Below are 18,055 nucleotides of genomic sequence, written 5' to 3'. Positions count from 1 at the left end.
GCATTATAGGGAAATAATGCTCTCTCTAGAATGTCCTTCAAGCCAATCAGAAACTAATATTCAACAATGCCATGGTATACATTGGATATTCGGTTTTCTCTCATTAATAACTATTGAACCAAGCACGCCATTACTATGAAAATGGTATATTCTGAATCAGGGGTGGATTGAGGACAATCCACACTTTTTTTAATTGAAATGTAGATCTTATTTACGAACTTCTTAAGACGGAAATCTGGGTGGAGGAAAGTGGCATGCATGAGGTCGAGTAACTCAGAGGACGATTTGGCAATTCATTAGCCACTATCGGCTACCTAGGCTAGCAATTTATATTCATCTTGGGGGTTTGTGGGTCAATAACAAAGTGAAATGTGTCCCACCAACATTGTGCTGATATATTTCAACAAATGCCTGTGCAGGGGAATCTAATTTGTTCTCGTTTATTTTTAATTTTTTTGATGGTAGACATATTTTTTCCTGGAGTGGACTACATGAGTGGACTTACATTCTCAGCGCTGTCTATCCCTCTCTAGATCTGCTGGATAGAGATGTAGATGACTTCAAAGAGGAATTTAATACCACTTTCCAATCCATTGGCTGGAAGGAAAATGTGTCCTCTCCCTTTCCCAAAAGCAAGAAATACAAACAAGTTGACACAGGGTCAGCAGCAGTGCAGATCCCCTGGACGGAGAACAATTTTGGAGGGTTAGAGGCCTTGCTCAAGGGCACAATGTCAAGAGATGGTACATGTGATCAATGACCAGCAGCCTTCCACCTGACAGTTCCGGTCCACTCCCATTTCTGTGTTGCCCGGCCCTGGGCTTAAACCAGCAACCTTCCAGCATCTGTTCTGCCTCTCCAGCCTCTTGTTTCTCAATTCTGGTCCCGGGGATCCAAAGAGGGGCACATTCTTATGTTTGTCATAACAACACTACACAGCTGATTCAAGTGATCAATGAATCAAGCTTGAATGATTTGATTCAGATGTGCAGTGCTAAGGCAAAAACAATAATGTGCCCCCCTTTGGGTCCCTAGGAGGACCAGGATCAGGAAGTACTGCTCTAGGACTCTAACAGGAGTAATGAATGGGTCTGCTGCCATGACTACAGTGATTCAAACCTAGGGCGACACAACAATGGGTGTGGAACTGAACTGGCAGCTGGAACTCTCCCATGTATCATCTCCTGCCATCGTACCCTTGAGCAAGGCACTTAACCCCCCCCCCCCCCCCCCCACACAATTGTTCTCCACCCAGGGGTGCTGCACTGCAGGGTGTTGGGAAAAGCGGAATTCACATTTCCGTTCTAATCAATGGACAATAAAGTATCTATTCTGTCCATGTTCTTGTCACAGGATGACTCTTTGTGCATTTCTACACCCACACCACTGCTGCCTCTATTGCACCACTGTACAAGTATTCCCTGTATTCCACTACACTGCCATTACTGAATGTATGGCTACTATTACTACTACTACTACTACTATACTGTCCTGTATCTACAGAACAAATAAACGTTGAGTTTATTGCTATGCCTACTTAAGTATTTGACACTGAAAGACTAGGATCGATTACTATACCTAATTTGAGTATTATTGTGAATTACTTGTTCATTGTGAAAGATTGTGATCTTGTGAAAGACTAATATATTATATACTATATAATATTTGTACTTTGACAGGAAATGAGAGAGCTGAAATGAAAGAGCGAAAATTATACCTTTGAACATGAGATGGGTGAAATGGACTAGTAGCACAGCTAGAACAATGAGCCAGATGTCCAACCGGATGTATAAATCTGAAACATCTGGTTGGCATTTCCACCCAGACATTCTGCACATTTTGACATCGATGAGACATTAGATCTCAGTACAGTTTTCTGTTCCCAAAACAAAAACATGTTACAAAGTCGGCTAAACGTTTTAGACTTTACCTTTTGCCCAAGTTTCAAAGAATTACATTGTTTAGAAGGAGTGCAAGGGTGAATTTAGCTATTGCGAATGCGCACTTCACAGATTAGGCGTTCCCTAATGGGAAAACTACATGCTAGAAGGTGCCAATAGGATCTCGCTAGCTCCTGCTTGGCTCTGCCCACTTCCTTGCTTGTTCTGCACACTATGATTAATTTGCTCCCATTGAAAACGACAGGCTATGTTCTATCTTGGGTTAGTTATAAAAAATCTTTGCTAGTAGGCCTGCACTAGAGTCCATCGTGACCAGTCAAAGTATACCTATAGAGATCTGTGGATTTAGTTGATTGGTAAATCCACATGAATTCAATCACTTTTTGACAGAATCCATGTTGATTTAAATCAAAACTTTGCATACATGTTTGCCCATGGAAGAAGTGGTCAGAAACTGTTTTTTTGGGACCTGAATACCAAAACATTCAGGAGATAAAGGTGCTCAAAGTTGACCCATTTTGTTAACCCTACCATACCATGTCTTCATCACTGGAAAACAGAAACAGTTGAGGTTGATATCATTTAAAAGCTTACAAACAGGGTTGTCAAAATATTTTATATAAATATATACAGTACCAGTCAAAAGTCTTGACACACCTACTCATTCAAGGGTTTTTCCTTATTTTTAACTGTTTTCTACATTGTAGAAAAATAGTGAAGACATCAACTATGAAATAACACATGGAATCATGTAGTAACCAAAAAAGTGTTAAACAAATCAAAATAGATGTTATATTTGAGATTCTTCAAAGGAGCCAACCTTTGCCTTGATGACAGCTTTGCACACTCTTGGCATTCTCTCAACCAGCTTCACCTGTAATGCTTTTCCAAAAGTCTTGAAGGAGTTCCCACATATGCTGAGCACTTGTTGGCTGATTGATTACTTTTCTTTCACTCTGCGGTCCAACTCATCCCAAACCATCTCAATTGGGTTGAGGACAGGTACTCCATCACTCTCCTTCTTGGTCAAAGAGTCCTTATACAGCCTGGAGGTGTGTTGGGTCATTGTCCTGTTGAAAAACAAACAAGTCCTACTAAGCTTAAACTAGATGGGATGGTGTATCGCTGTGGTAGCTATGCTGGCTAAGTGTGTCTTAAATTCTAAGTAAATCACAAACAGTGTCACCAGCAAAGCACCCCCACACCATCACACCTTCTCCTCCATGCTTCACGGTGGGAACCACACATGCAGAGATCATCTGTTCACCTACTCTGCATCTTACTAAGACTCATCAGACCAATGGACAGATTGCCACCAGTCTAATGTCCATTGCTCATGTTTCTTGGCCCAAGCAAGTCCCTTCTTATTGGTGTCCTTGAGTAGTGGTTTCTTTGCAGCAATTCGACCATGAAGGCCTGATTCACGCAGTCTCCTCTGAACAATTGATGTTGAGATGTGTCTGTTACTTGAACTTTGTGGAGCATTTATTTGGGCTGCAATTTCTGAGGCTGACAATTCTAATGAACTTACCCTCTGCAGCAGAGGTAACTCTGGGTCTTCCTTTCCTGTGGCGGTCCTCATGAGAGCCAGTTTCATCATAGCGCTTGATGTTTTTTGCGACTGCACTTGAAGAAACGTTCAAAGTTCTTGAAATTTACTGGATTGACTGACCTTTATGTCTTAAAGTAATGATGGACTGTCGTTTCTCTTTGCTTATTTGACCTGTTCTTGCCATAGTGTGGACTTGGTATTTTACCAAATAGGGCTATCTTCTGTATACCTCCCCTACCTTGTCACAACACAACTGATTGGTTCAAACGCATTAAGAAGGAAAGAAATTCCACAAATGAACTTTTAACTAGGCACACCTGGTAATTGAAATGCATTCCAGGTGACTACCTCATGAAGCTGGTTGAGAGAATGCCAAGACTGTGCAAAGCTGTCAAAGGGAGGCTACTTTGAAGAATCTCAAATCTCAAATATATTTTGATTTGTTTAACACTTTTGGTTCCATATGTGTTATTTCATAGTTGTGATGTCTTCACTATTATTCTACAATGTAGAACATAGTAAAAATAAAGAAAAACCCTGGAATGAGTAGGTGTGTCCAAACTTTTGACTGGTACTGTATGTATGTACTGGTACTATATATATATATATATATATATACTGTATATATACTGTAAATGTATTTTTTATTAATACAAATTAAGAGTTTTTTTTTACCTTTGAATGTCAGTTATCTAAAATCTTGTCAACTTTGATTTTTTTCAGATTTGCATATGTTGTAGTTTACCTACTTTATATAATCTGAGGTTTTTGTGTTTTTGTGTCCGACATTGGTTAAGAGACACAACTTGAGTACAGGATTGGTGTCATTTCATTCATAGAAATTAAATAATTTACAGTTTAATAACTACCACAAAGATGGCTGCTGGTCCACCCACCGTCAAATGTCTATTTAAATGGTCATGTCTATTCTATTATCTATATTTCTAGAATTTCAATAGGTTTCCTATGGAGAATTGACTGTATATTGTAAAACAACAGATATTTCCATTCAAGGCAACATTCTCTGATGTGTGGTCCGCCAACCATCTTTGTAGTACCATTTGAAAGTCAAAATGTATATTTGATTACCATTTTGTACAGTTATCAGCCAAAACATGAAGGGCCTGTTGTCTCAGCCAATGGTGGGCGTGTTACAAAACCTCAGATTATGCAAACCACCCCTCACACACAGAAACAAATGAAGATACAAAAGCAAATTTTACCGCGTTTTTAGATCGGCCTAATTGACATTTAAGGCTACAAAATGACATTTAATTTTTGTTTTAAAAAATTCAATACAGTTTGACAACCCTGTTTTGAAGCTTTAAATTATATAATTCTTTTCCTTTATGTCTTAAATTCATTCGGGTCCATAGAGTCACTTTCTGAGCACTTCTACAACGGGTACATACGTATGGAAGGTTTTGTTTAAATCAAAAGGGTTGTCAAGAAGTGATCGTATTCAAATGGATTTATCCTGATGGTGCATGTGAATTTAGAGCACAAAAAAAAAAATATTATATGGCAGTGTTTGTTGTAACTGATTTTACAACGATAGATTCACCTGGAGATGACCAAACAATAAATGATTGTTGTGTTCATTACTGAACAAAAAGCTGAGACGTGAATACTTATGTTCATCTACTTTATTGGTATGGTTTTTCTAAGTGTATAATAGATACAGGAATAAAGAAAGGTTGAATAAGGCCGGGATTCAACCCCGATGCACATTGTAGCTCACTTGACATTTAAGGTTATTTCCACATTAGCAGACATTTGCAGCTATTGCCGATAATATGATCTCTGTGAACTGAAACTGGATCATTGACTTTAATGGCAACACTCCAAAATGCACTTTCTATTGAATCCCGGCTTTATTAAAAAATAAACACCAATTATTGATACAGGCCAGGGTTGGACCAACACTCTTATTATTGTCAAATAAGAAATGCGTGTGTGTGTCTGTGTGTGTGTGTGTCCGTTGCAAAATGTTTTGCTACGGTGTGCACTAATGAATATGACCCAGGTGTTTTTTCAATCCAACACTTTATGTACTAGGAGAGTACCGTCCACACCTATAGCCTGTTAAGTGGGCGTCACATTCAGAGCTGTAAGTGAAGTGCAGAACCCCTTTCTTTAGCTGACAGCTGTGTGAATGAGTTCCTTGTTCAGGGAAGACCAAACATCTTCCTGCCATGTCATTGTAAAGCACATCTCTGTCCCAAACCTCGAACAGCAGCTGATGACCAAACTCCACTGAGCCAAAGTTGTACGTGGCATTCCATACCGGATCATTATCATCCATGACGGTATCTGTTTCCTCATACATGCCATTGTACCATATTTTAACATAGCCATCAGTCTTTGTGAAGGTATCTGCTCTCAAACCTGCGGCTCTGTGGACCATTACCCTGAGAGTCCCGCGTCCTGCCCGTAGAGGACAACAGTTGTGATCCAGGTTAGGGGTCGGGGAGCAGTTTTTGAATTCCCCCTGGTCTACAGGAAGCTTGTTCTCGTCAATGTACTCTGTCACCATGCTCCTCAGGTTGGCACTAACCTCTGGATCATCAACCAGATGGTGCAGGGGGAATATAGCATAGGAGACCACATCTGGATTATCATGCAAGCTGTTCATCCAGCTATGGTATGCTTCGGACGGGTCCTGGTGGTACAAGATATCGGGAAAATACTTTTCCCCACCTAGAACCTCAATCTTGTGGCTCATAAAGCCCTGGTAGAAGCCCATGCTCATGTTCCCCTTTAGGAGGTCATCACATTTGTTGGAGAAGGACGCGTTTGCTGGGAGGAAGCCTAAGGCCATTTTCAGCTCAACATTTAAGCAGGTCTTTATCTCGGACTCGGAGAAGCCCTTCAGGGTGGCCAGGCAGGTACGGAAGGCAGTGACGCGCCTCACCCTACCACCCAGCTGTACCTGACGGATGTAATGAGTGCCGTACGTGTCGATCAACCGCCGGTACAGCAATTTGCTCTTGTTGTCAAGCTCCTGTGGCAGCCTCTTGAGATGTTTAGCAAATTCAGCGCTGAGGTCCGGATGGTCTGCCAGCCTGTAACTGGAAAATCAACAACGGGGCACGTGGATCTACATCAACCCCTTTTCATTGAGAATACTCAGCCTGGTCCCAGATCTGCTTGTGCCGTCTCATGCCAACTCTCATGGTCATGGTCATGGTCATGGTCATGGTCATGGTTGGCATGACACCCACCATAGATGTTTGAAGTACAGCACGAACAGATCTGGGACCAGGATAGACGAAACTGTATACTGCAATGATTAGTGATTCAGTAAGTTGTCATAATGATATCATATGCGTTGTAATAATTCATGCAAATAGAACGACACAGATTAACCTCAGCATAGATATTGAATCTATTTAGTGACAGTGAGGTAGATTAGTCTATAGAAAACAACTGTCAACAATAAAGCCCTTCCCTACCTGTAGTATGTACAGCTGATCTCATGGGTAGCAAAGGTGGCCTTATCCACACTGTGCTGGGATCTGGCAAACTTGGCCATTTCGGAGCGGCTGCCCCCCAGCACTGCCTTGCCATAGGTCTCTAGCCTCAGGTCCATACCCCAGTTGTTGTTGATGAGGGAGCTAGAGCTACGTAGTAGGGAGTCCACCGAGTGGTGCAGGGCACTGGATAGCTGCTTGCTGCAGCGGCTCAATGGACGCCAGTCCAGCACGGCAGAAGGCAACCTCTGGACCTGTCCCTCCTGGAAGCGGTTCTCACAGAGAACACATGTGTGGTTGTCAGACAGGTGGGCTTTGAGGTTGATGACGTAGGCCCCTTTACGACGCATCCTGACCACGTCAAAGCCCTCCCCCGCCAGGTTGTAGCCAGGCACAAAGGGGGCTTTCTCACACTCTGACCCCGATCCAGTCCTACAGGCTCTGCTGCTGGGCATCTGCAACAGGACGGGCAGACTCAAGGTATAAAGGAAGAGACTTCGGAATGCCATGGCTCCTGGAATTTACAGAGGTTATTATCATTATCATTTCTTGTACTATAAACAGTGTCTACATTCTTTAAAACATGTAAATGCCTCCACAATGCAATGGGATGTTGAGTGATGTTTCACAACATCTTCTAAATCAAAACATAATTTTTTAAATATTTCCATAGCCCCTCTTCAATAGCCCCTCGTACATAGCCCCTCTGCCATAGCCCCTCTTCCATAGCCCCTCTGCCATAGCCCCTCTGTCATAGCAACCCTCCATAGCCCCTCTGCCATAGCCCCTCTTCCATAGCCCCCCTGTCATAGCAACCCTCCATAGCCCCTCTTCCATAGCCCCTCTTCCATAGCCCCTCTGCCATAGCAACCCTCCATAGCCCCTCTGCCATAGCCCCTCTTCCATAGCCCCCCTGTCATAGCAACCCTCCATAGCCCCTCTTCCATAGCCCCTCTTCCATAGACCCTCTTCCATAGCAACCCTCCATAGCCCCTCTTCCATAGCAACCCTCCATACCCCCTCTGCCATAGCAACCCTCCATAGCCCCTCTTCCATAGCAACCCTCCATAGCCCCTCTTCCATAGCCCCTCTTCCATAGCCCCTCTGCCATAGCCCCTCTGTCATAGCCCCTCTTCCATAGCCCGTCTGTCATAGCAACCCTCCATAGCCCCTCTTCCATAGCCCCTCTTCCATAGCCCCTCTGCCATAGCAACCCTCCATAGCCCCTCTGTCATAGCCCCTCTGTCATAGCCCCTCTGCCATAGCCCCTCTGCCATAGCCCCTCTTCCATAGCAACCCTCCATAGCCCCTCTGTCATAGCAACCCTCCATAGCCCCTCTGTCATAGCCCCTCTGCCATAGCCCCTCTGCCATAGCCCCTCTTCCATAGCCCCTCTGCCATAGCCCCTCTTCCATAGCCCCTCTGTCATAGCAACCCTCCATAGCCCCTCTGTCATAGCCCCTCTGCCATAGCCCCTCTGCCATAGCCCCTCTTCCATAGCCCATCTTCCATAGCCCCTCTTCCATAGCCCCTCTTCCATAGCCCCTCTGCCATAGCCCCTCTTCCATAGCCCATCTTCCATAGCCCCTCTTCCATAGCCCCTCTGCCATAGCCCCTCTTCCATAGCCCTTCTGCCATAGCCCCTCTGCCATATCCCCTCTTCCATAGCCCCTCTTCCATAGCAACCCTTCCATAGCCCCTCTTCCATAGCCCCTCTGTCATAGCCCCTCTTCTCCTTCTAGAAAAGTGTTACAAATAACATACATTAAATACAGATTCACAAATGGGGCTAAGATTACCAAAGATAATATACAGTGTTGTTGTATATTGGTCTACTCTTGTTTTGTGTCTAAATGAGGGCACACCAATAACCCCCTCCACACTGAAAGGCTAAGTGGAGCACAAAATCTCACTACAGCTCTGCCTGCAGCTGTAGTGGAAACAGAACCGTGTACACTCCTAACTACCTACCTTTAAATCATCCGACTGCGTTTGTTTTCGTCTCACCCTCTCTTCTCAGTGAGCAGTAGTGCTTTGCCTTTGGAGTTTCACGACACCCGTCTTCTCTTGTAAAAAATGCCTGCTGCTGCACAAAATATGGTTTTGCTGCTTCCTCCTGACATCCATAAGAAACGATGAACCGAACAACACTTGGTCCTATATCTGGTTCTGTGGGGAACGCTTCTTCGCTGTGCTGAATGTCAAGGCCATTGTGTGGCTAAGGGACTTCCCCTGCTCCAGGCCTCTCTTCCTGAGGTTAGACAGATTTCCACGGCTGAGTGGTTTTGTTTTGATGTGCACAAGCTGACAGTATGAATCCCAGATGAGTGTGGGGGAAGGTTTTCACAAGACTCAGAGTGGCATGGGCATTCTGCCTCTTTACGGGAAGCTCAGTGTGTGTGTGTGTGTGTGTGTGTGTGGTGTGTGTGACTGTATGCAACTGTGTGTAACTGTATATTTATGCCTGTCTGTATACTAATAACAAAATCAACTCCTTGTCCTCAGCTTCTTCATTGTCTTTTTATGTTCAGGGGGAAATTAGGAAGGCTTTATTGAGGAAGATTTAAGATGATATGTGTTGTGATAGCAAATTAGGCAATAGTATTTTACGAAAATAAAATAAAAAATTACAATGATGAGTCTCACTTTGAGTCTTGAGAGATTATACAGTTTATCAAAGATACATGTGACCTGCTTTGGCTCCATGTACATTCATATATTCCACTTCCCCACCACAATACTTTTGAAGGAGAAGAAATATTCTGAGGGGGACTGTGAGGTCTGTGAAAACACGCTAGAGGTCACCAGACTATAATGTCCTATAGCGAACCCTTGTTGGCCTCTTTTAAAGTACAGCTGTGACATTTCACAGGATGAGTAACTTTAATGAATATTGTGTTAGTTGTTTTATTTTCATGTCCAAAAGCATACCACAAGCTAATTAAAATGTTATAACAGAAAACAATAACGCTGTTGAATCATTGTCGATTTCAGGATAAACATTCTCAATGGAAAGAGAGAAAGCAAAACCACAGGATAAACATTCAACTAAAAACATCACAAATAGGTCAATAGATTTTTTTCACCTTTTTTGCCATACATTCATTAACAGTATTGTATTGTGTTGTGTTGTGTTGTGTTGTGTTGTATTGTTGTATTGTTGTATTGTATTGTATTGTATTGTATTGTATTGTATTGTATTGTGCTGTGCTGTGCTGTGCTGTGCTGTGCTGTGCTGTGCTGTGCTGTGCTGTGCTGTGCTGTGTTGTGTTGTGTTGTGTTGTGTTGTGTTGTGTTGTGTTGTGTACTAATGTATTGTGTAGTAAATCCCTGGTGAAGGCAGGAAGCTGCCAACACGTTGGTGTCTTGTTCTAAATAATTTGCGTCGCAGTAAATTTGTGCACATTTTCCATCTTATACCTACCAGTATTTGAGATTATTGATCGTAAAGGGAAAGCAAGAGTGAGAGGTTGATTATACAATACAGCACAGTTATCTCAAAGCTGTTTTCTTCTTAATATGTAAACTGTGTAGAATGTGGTCTCATGGCAACAGGGTCTGGGTCATTGTCTCAGAGCCCTGCTCTTCTTGACTCTCCACACCTCCCTCACTCTGCCCCTCACTGTGGATCTCCTCATATCCTCTCTCCCTCCCAAACCTTGAGACCCTCCTCCGTCTCACCAACAGCACAGCCCCAACCACCACCAAGACAACCAAGCAAATTACTCCAAAGGCCACACCAGACTTCTGCCCCCCTGTCATCTGTCCCGAGGCTGGATCGAACACCTGCACCATACTCTGGATCTCTGTCACCTTGGCCAGCTTCCACATCTTGGTCTGTCCCACCCTGACCCACGCCCGATCTCCCTCGGTCATCACAGCCACCGTGTTAGTGGCAGTCATGCTGATCAGTGGAGGACGAGTGAAAGGTGGCAAGCGTACAGGCAGCAGCTGGCCACCTGTGAACAAGCCAGACTGGACACAGTAGAGCACCTGGCAGCCATCACTAACAGTAGCCAGGTGCTGGCTGAACTGGGGAGGGCAACGGGGTTGATCCTGTGCAAGGGGGTTGTTAGACTGGCAACTGAACAGGCCTCCAAAGGGGACTGAAAACCTGGTGGAAGTCTCATAGTCATTGCTCAGGCAGATCATCAGACCGTTGGACAGAAGCTTCATTTGAATGTTGAAGTTTGGAGGGCAGCTCTTAGTTTTGGTGAGAGGGTTCAACAGGGATGGGCTATAGAGTCCCCCAAATAGGTATCCTGAGAACTCTGGGGTTGCCTCATTGGTGGAGCACCAGTAGGTGTCAATGCGAGCGGAGCGGACATGGTAGGAATCTCCACAGACATTGTCGCAGCAGGTTAAAAGCAGCCAGCAGCCATGGCAATGCCTGTGGCACTCATACGTGCTGTAGCTCTCCTCTCTCACCTCAGAGCGTAACAGGGTGGCTTTGTAGGGCTGACCACATGAGTAAGAGCCTGTGTCGGGGTTCTTCTGAGCCAGGGCTTGGCAGATTGGGTCTGCATCCCCAGTGAGCTTGGTGCACTGCTGAAATACCCCACCGAAGCTGAGGTTGGTGGCCGGACCCTCGCAGGAGCTGTCGTCCATATTGGCTTGGAAGTTGAAGTTCTTGGAGTCCGGTTTAACGCAGCCAGGGTGTGTGTTAACGGTATAGTAGCGCTGGATGGCCTGACTAACAGACAGTGCCAGTTTGCCGATGGTTGGTTCAGGGAGATCGGGGAAGGTAATCCGGTTGAGGAAGTAGTGCAGAGGCAGTCCTGCCCGGTCGATGCCCACCAGGTTGTTCTTGGTGCTCTCCTGCCACTTCTGCAAAGTGATGCCTGGGTAGAAGGGAGCCCCACCATGGCTTTGTATAATGGAGTAGGTGATGTTGCCCTGATAACTATGTGACTCGGATGTCTCTTGTGTGTCCTTGCTGCCAATGTCAAATTTGACTTTATCAAAGAAGTTAAGACCTGCCGATGCCGAAACAGAGAACTTCGCCGTCTCACTGTCGGACACGTAAGATGAACGGAGATAGTCCTCTTGCACTAAGGCGGCCCCCGCATCAACACTTGTTATCACATGGGTTCCATAGTCCAACACCATCTTCTCAGATAAATACACTGCCTGTCGAGTCTGGTTGTTTTCTATCGCGTCCGCGATCTCCTCAGCCTGGTGGGCAAAGCGGCCATCCAGAGTGAAGTCAGGGTGAGCCTTTACCGTGTATAAGAAGTTACGCACCTGGAAGGGAGCAATCAGTTCTTTTTACTTCACCTTTAACCAGGAAATAACCTTGAGGTTTGGTGTAATTAATTGCTAATCTAGAGATCAAACTATACTAAGAAAAAGGTACACTATCTAGTACTGACTGTTCAGAAAGCCTTAAAGGACAGGATTACTGTAATAACACGACATGGATACATGGATATTCCACTCTCTCTTTTTTAAATCTAGTAAGGGAGACTTACTACAAACTATGTCAAAACATAAATACTTTTTTATCATTGCCGAGATGAATGTATATGATATTAAATAGATAATGAATTGTTTTAAAAAGTATTGTTTCTTTATGGAGAAACTCACTTGTACACGAGCGGTGACAGAGCTCCCATGGACCTGGTGAGTCTTCACCCGCTGATTCTCAACGGAGAACTTAGCATTGAGCACGGAGAGGAAGGACACGTCTGAGTTGATTGAGAAAGACGTGGAGCTGCGCTGTTCCAGCCAAGTGTTGATGATCTCAGAATTGGTCTCCACACCAGTGAGCTTCTGTGGGATGACAAACACCTCATCCGGGATGAGGTAGAATCCATCCTCCGTGGTCTGGCACTGGGAGAAGCTGAAGTTCATGACTCGTCCCATGTCCATGTTCCTCAGGTTGTCCCATCCCCCTCCTGGGAGCACCTCCAGGGCTGGAATGGACAAGTTGGTGCGACACTTACGAAGTCCATTATTCGGAGGAGTGAGTGGGTGAGGGACACACTGGTGGAGCAGGGAGAGAACTAGCAAGGTGAATGCTGTCAGACCCAGAGCTGTGTCAGATGCCATAGCTATGTCATGTGTGGGTGCTGTGAGAACAAGGTGAAAGAATATGATGATTCTCAATAGCGGATGTGTTAAAAGTAGGTTTCAGTCACAAGATCACTGTTAACTTGACTTTCAATTTCCTCAAATAAAATGCAGAACAATCACAACAGCTTTCAGATAAGCCACTGCCAGTCTGAATAATTGAGTTATTTATGTGTAAAAGCTTCCCCTTTCTAAAAAGTGTGTGTGTGTGTGTGTGTGCAAGTTGCTATCATCTAAGTCAAATTTAACTTACACTAAAAGCAGATAATGATACCATCACAAAATGTGAATCATTCTGAGAAATAACATAACACTTCAGGTAATAGTAAATTGACCATCATTATGATCAATCAAGTCATGCACAAGCATATACAGTCAGGTCCAAAATGATTGGCACCCTTGATATAGATGAGCAAAAAAGACTGTATAAAATATAGAATACAAGTACTGAGCTATATTGTATGCAAAAAAATTGGGAAATTATATTATTTTATGCTAATACAGTTGTATAAGGAGTGGCTTTCAGGACAGGTCTCTGGATGTCCTTGAGTGGCCCAGACTCAGGAGAGACCTGAAAATAGCTGTGTTGCGATGCTCCCCATCCAACCTGACAGAGCTTGAGGTTTCGTTCTTAACTGACTTGCCTAAAACAATACAGGTGTGCCAAGCTTGTAATGTCATACCCATGAAGACAAAGAGTCTTCAACAAAGTGCTGAATAATTAAGTGATATTTCAGTTTCTTAAAACTTGTTTTTGCTATGTCATTATGGGGTATTGAGATAGATTGATGAGGGACATTTAAAAAAAATCTATTTTAGAATAAGGCTAACGTAACATAACAAAATATGGAAAAGGGGAAGGGGTCTGAATACTTTCCGAATGCACTGTAATAAGCAGAAAAGAGCCCCATACCTACTGTAAAATATGGTGGTGGATATTTGATTGTATTGGGCTATTTTGCTTCCACTGGTCCTGGGGCCCTTGTTAAGATCCACAGCATCATGAACTTTAACCAGTACCAGGACATTTTAGCCAGAAACCTGGTTGCTTCTGCCAGGAGGCAGAACTTGGCTGCAGGTGGGTTTTCCAGCAAGACAATAACCCCAAGCACACATCAACATCCACAAAGAAATGGTTAATGAACCACAAAATCAACATTTTCAAACTTGACCCCCATTGAAAACCTGTGGTATGAATTGAAGAGGGCAGTCCAAATCCGCAGTCCTGACTGTACACCTGTCATTGATTGAAGGACTATAGTTTGCATAATGGTCAAAAGTCTGTGTTGTGTGTTTACCTGTGTGTGCAGCTGAACACTGTATACTGGAAACACTCAGGTTTGTTATTTTAACTAAAACAAACCATCTTAAATACCTCATTTGTTTTTGCATGGATTCCGCAACGCAGTTTGCTTTTAACAGCTAGGACCACTATTTCTTGTCCCGGAATCCCGCTCAATTGACAGGTTAAAGTCTGCTTGAAAGAGCAGCTAACCTAGCTAAGCTGCTAACGTTAGTCATCAAGCTAACAAAGTTAGTCCCAGATGAGTTTTCCAATGGCGCTCTCTTCATCTGGAGAGGTAAATGAATGGTTCCAGCTCTGTAGGAGCTGTATCTACTACGCTTTGTTTCTGGACAAAATGGATCACTCGGAGTTCAAATGAGGCAATTGTTTGCTTGCCGAGGATTGTAGATTTGAGGAGAATTCCTTGATCACGCACTTAGCCAGCCTACGTAAGAAACTTCGGAAAACGCAGAGTGGAATGTTGACCTTTTCTACGCTGGTGGCTAGACAGCGTTTGAGCAGGTTGGATATTTCTCTGTCTTGTCGTTTGTCGTTATACAACTGACCGGTGTTGCCCTGAGTTGGTTCGCCAGGGGAGCCATCTCCTGCCTCTCCTCCCCCATCTGATAGCGTAGTCGAAGGAGCACAGCAAGAGGAGCATGGCTATCAACGATGGTGGCATGTCACAAGCCGTGGAAGCCGAAAACAGCAGCCTGCTGCAAAGCAGCCTACTCTCCCAACGAGAGGCCTGGAGTGGATACAAACAGCATTACCAAGCTGCTTCTGAATGTACTATGCCAGGACATGGATATCGATTCTATCGTAGTCCATGTGGGTTTTAATGACATTATGAAGTGCAGCTCGGAACAGCTGAAACTGGATTTCAAAGAGCTGATTGACTCTCTGCTAGACACGAATAAAAGACCAAACATATCTGTCCCTGCTCCTTCTCAATCGTGGCATTGAACACATTAGCAGGATTCTTTCTCTTCACAACTGGCTGCATGATTATTGCGGATTAACCCCTCTGGGATATGTCTGGCCAGAAACCAGGGAAAATGTCTGGCCAGAAGCCAGGGGAAATGCAGAGTTCCAAATTCAAATAAATTACTATAAAAATCAAACTTTCATTAAATCACACATGCAAGATAGCAAATTAAAGCTACACTTGTTGTGAATCCAGCCAACATGTTAGATTTCAAAAACGATTTTCGGCGAAAGCAAACGATGCTATTATCTGAGGATAGCACCTCCATAAACAAAGAGAGAAACCATATTTCAACCCTGCAGGTGTAACAGTATAACTTTAGACCGTCCCCTCGCCCATACCCGGGAGTGAACCAGGGACCCTCTGCACACATCAACAACAGTCACCCACGAAGCATCGTTACTCATCGCTCCACAAAAGCTGCTGCCCTTGCAGAGCAAGGGGAACCACTACTTCAAGGTCTCAGAGCAAGTGACGTCACCGATTGAAACGCTATTTAGCACGCACCGCTAACTAAGCTAGCCGTTTCACATCCGTTACACAGGCGCAACACAAAACGCAGAAATAAAAATACAATTCATGCCTTATGTCCCATAAACATCACAAATGGTCCTTTTGTTCAATTAATTCTGTCAATATATATCCAAAATGTCCATTCATTTGGCGCATTTGATCCAGAAAAACACCAGTTCCAACTTGCACAACGTGACTACAAAATATCTCAAAAGTTACATGTAAACTTTGCCAAAACATTTCAAACTACTTTTGTAATACAACTTTAGGTATTTTTTTACGTAAAAATCAATAAAATTGAAGACGGGATGATCTGTGTTCAATACAGGAAGGAAACAAACTGTAGCTAGCTTTCTGGTCACGCGCCTCTATCGAGCAATACACTTGAAGTGACCCTCGTTCAAGATGGCCGTACCTCTTCATTACACAAAGGAATAACCTCAACCAATTTCTAAAGACTGTTGACATCCAGTGGAAGCGATAGGAACTGCAAGAAGGTCCTTTAGAAATCTGGATTCCCAATGAAAACCCATTGAAAAGAGAGTGACCTCAAGAATATTAAAGAATATTTGTTGGTCCGTGGTGTGTAATGAGGAGCAAACAGACGTTGCACTTGACACATTTATGAAATAGTTTATCCCAGTTACTAATAAGCATGCATTCATTAAGAAAATGACTGTTTAATTGTATTACATTTTTTATTTCACCTTAACCAGGTAGGCCAGTTGAGAACTGAAGTTCTCATTTACAACTGTGACCTGGCCAAGATAGAGCAAAGCAGTGCGACGAAAACAACAACACAGAGTTACACATAAACAAACGTACAGTCAATAACACAATAGAAAAAATCTATGTACAGTGTGTGCAAATGTAGAAGAGTTGGGAGGTAGGCAATAAATAGGCCATAGAGGCAAAATAATTACAATTTAACATTAACACTGGAGTGATAGATGTGCACATGATGGGCAAGTAGAGCTACTGGAAAATAGCAAGAGGATAAATAACAATATGAGGTAGTTTGGTGTGCTATTTACAGATTGGCTGTACAGTAATCGGTAAGCTGCTCTGACAGCTGATGCTTAAAGTTAGAGAGGGAGATATAAGTCTCCAGCTTCAGTGATTTTTGCAATTCGTTCCAGTCATTAGCAGCAGAGAACTGGAAGGAAAGGTCGGAAAGACGGGTGGGTGTTGCTATGGTGACCAGTGAGCTGAGATAAGGCGGGGATTTACCTAGCAAAGACTTATAGATGACCTGGAGCCAGTGGGTTTGTTGACAAATATGTGGTGAGGGCCAGCCAACGAGAGCATACAGGTCGCAGTGGTGGGTCGTTTTTGGGGCTTTGGTGACAAAACTGATGGCTGAATATAGTGTTGGAGGCTATTTTTTAAATAAAAATCAGTCAAGGATCGGTTGGATAGTCCGTTTTACGAGGGTATGTTTTGTGAGTGAAGGAGGCTTTGTTGCGAAGTAGGAACCCGATTCTAGAGTTAATTTGAATTGGAGATGCTTAATTTGAGTCTGGAAGGAGAGTTTACAGTCTAACCAGACACCTAGGTATTTGTAGTTGTTCACATATTCTAAGTCAGAACTGTCCAGAGTAGTGATGCTAGTCGGGCGGGTGTGGGCAGCAATCGGTTGTAGAGCATGCATTTCGTTTTACTTGCATTTAAAAGCAGTTGGAGGCCGCAGAAGGAGTGTTGTATGGCATTGAAGCTCATTTGGAGGTTTGTTATCACAGTGTCCAAAGAAGGGCCAGATGTATACATAATGGTGTCGTCTGCGTAGATGTGGATCAGAGAATCACAAGCACCAGCAAGAACGACATCATTGATATATACAGAGAAAAGAGTCGGCCCGAGAATTGAACCCTGTGGCACCCCTTAGAGACTGCCAGAGGTCTGGACAGCTGGGCCTCCGATTTGACACACTGCACTCGATCTGAGAAGTAGTTGGTGAACCAAAACAGCAATAGACAAGGCATATTGACATTAGGGAGAGGCATGTGTAGCTGAGTTATCATAGGGTCCAGAGAGTAGCAATAGATAAGTCAGGGAGCCAATTCGGTAGTCGCTACTACACTAGGCAAGCTGGAGACACAGGGATTCAGACAGCTAGCAAGCCGGGGATAGCAGATGGGCCTACGGCAACGTCGTAACGGAAGAGTGTTGAAACCACCTCGGACAGTTACGTTGGCAGACCAGTCGTGATGGTTCAGCGGGGTTCCGTGTCGGCAGTAAAGGGTCCAGGCCAATTGGCAAAAGAGGTATTGT

The 18,055-nt window shown here is 43.8% G+C and overlaps 2 protein-coding genes across 3 annotated transcripts; both read right to left on the bottom strand.

Annotated features, from left to right (window-relative positions):
• Window positions 1–5,084: 5,084 nt before the first annotated feature.
• Window positions 5,085–9,290, bottom strand: prf1.5 (perforin 1.5). Of its 2 annotated transcripts, none has more exons than XM_036979381.1 (3): window positions 8,898–9,290; window positions 6,909–7,440; window positions 5,085–6,518 (listed from the first exon to the last, which is right to left on the bottom strand). In XM_036979381.1, the coding sequence occupies exons 2-3, from the start codon at window positions 7,433–7,435 to the stop codon at window positions 5,501–5,503; spliced, it is 1,545 nt and encodes a 514-aa protein (XP_036835276.1). In that variant the 5' UTR covers window positions 7,436–7,440; window positions 8,898–9,290; the 3' UTR covers window positions 5,085–5,500. The 2 variants fall into 2 exon arrangements, with proteins under 2 accessions (XP_036835276.1, XP_021460896.2); XM_021605221.2 differs by having other exon boundaries at window positions 5,085–6,524; window positions 8,898–9,284.
• A 909-nt stretch (window positions 9,291–10,199) lies between these two features.
• mpeg1.1 (macrophage expressed 1, tandem duplicate 1) lies at window positions 10,200–13,087 on the bottom strand. The gene is made up of 2 exons (XM_021605220.2): window positions 12,513–13,087; window positions 10,200–12,170 (listed from the first exon to the last, which is right to left on the bottom strand). Exons 1-2 carry the CDS (start codon window positions 12,975–12,977, stop codon window positions 10,470–10,472), a joined length of 2,166 nt encoding a protein of 721 aa, XP_021460895.1. The 5' UTR covers window positions 12,978–13,087; the 3' UTR covers window positions 10,200–10,469.
• Between the last annotated feature and the right edge of the window lie 4,968 nt (window positions 13,088–18,055).

The sequence above is a fragment of the Oncorhynchus mykiss genome, chromosome 6, assembly GCF_013265735.2.
Source record: "Oncorhynchus mykiss isolate Arlee chromosome 6, USDA_OmykA_1.1, whole genome shotgun sequence".
Lineage (NCBI taxonomy): Eukaryota > Metazoa > Chordata > Actinopteri > Salmoniformes > Salmonidae > Oncorhynchus > Oncorhynchus mykiss.
This window is presented reverse-complemented; position numbering and strand designations above follow the sequence as displayed.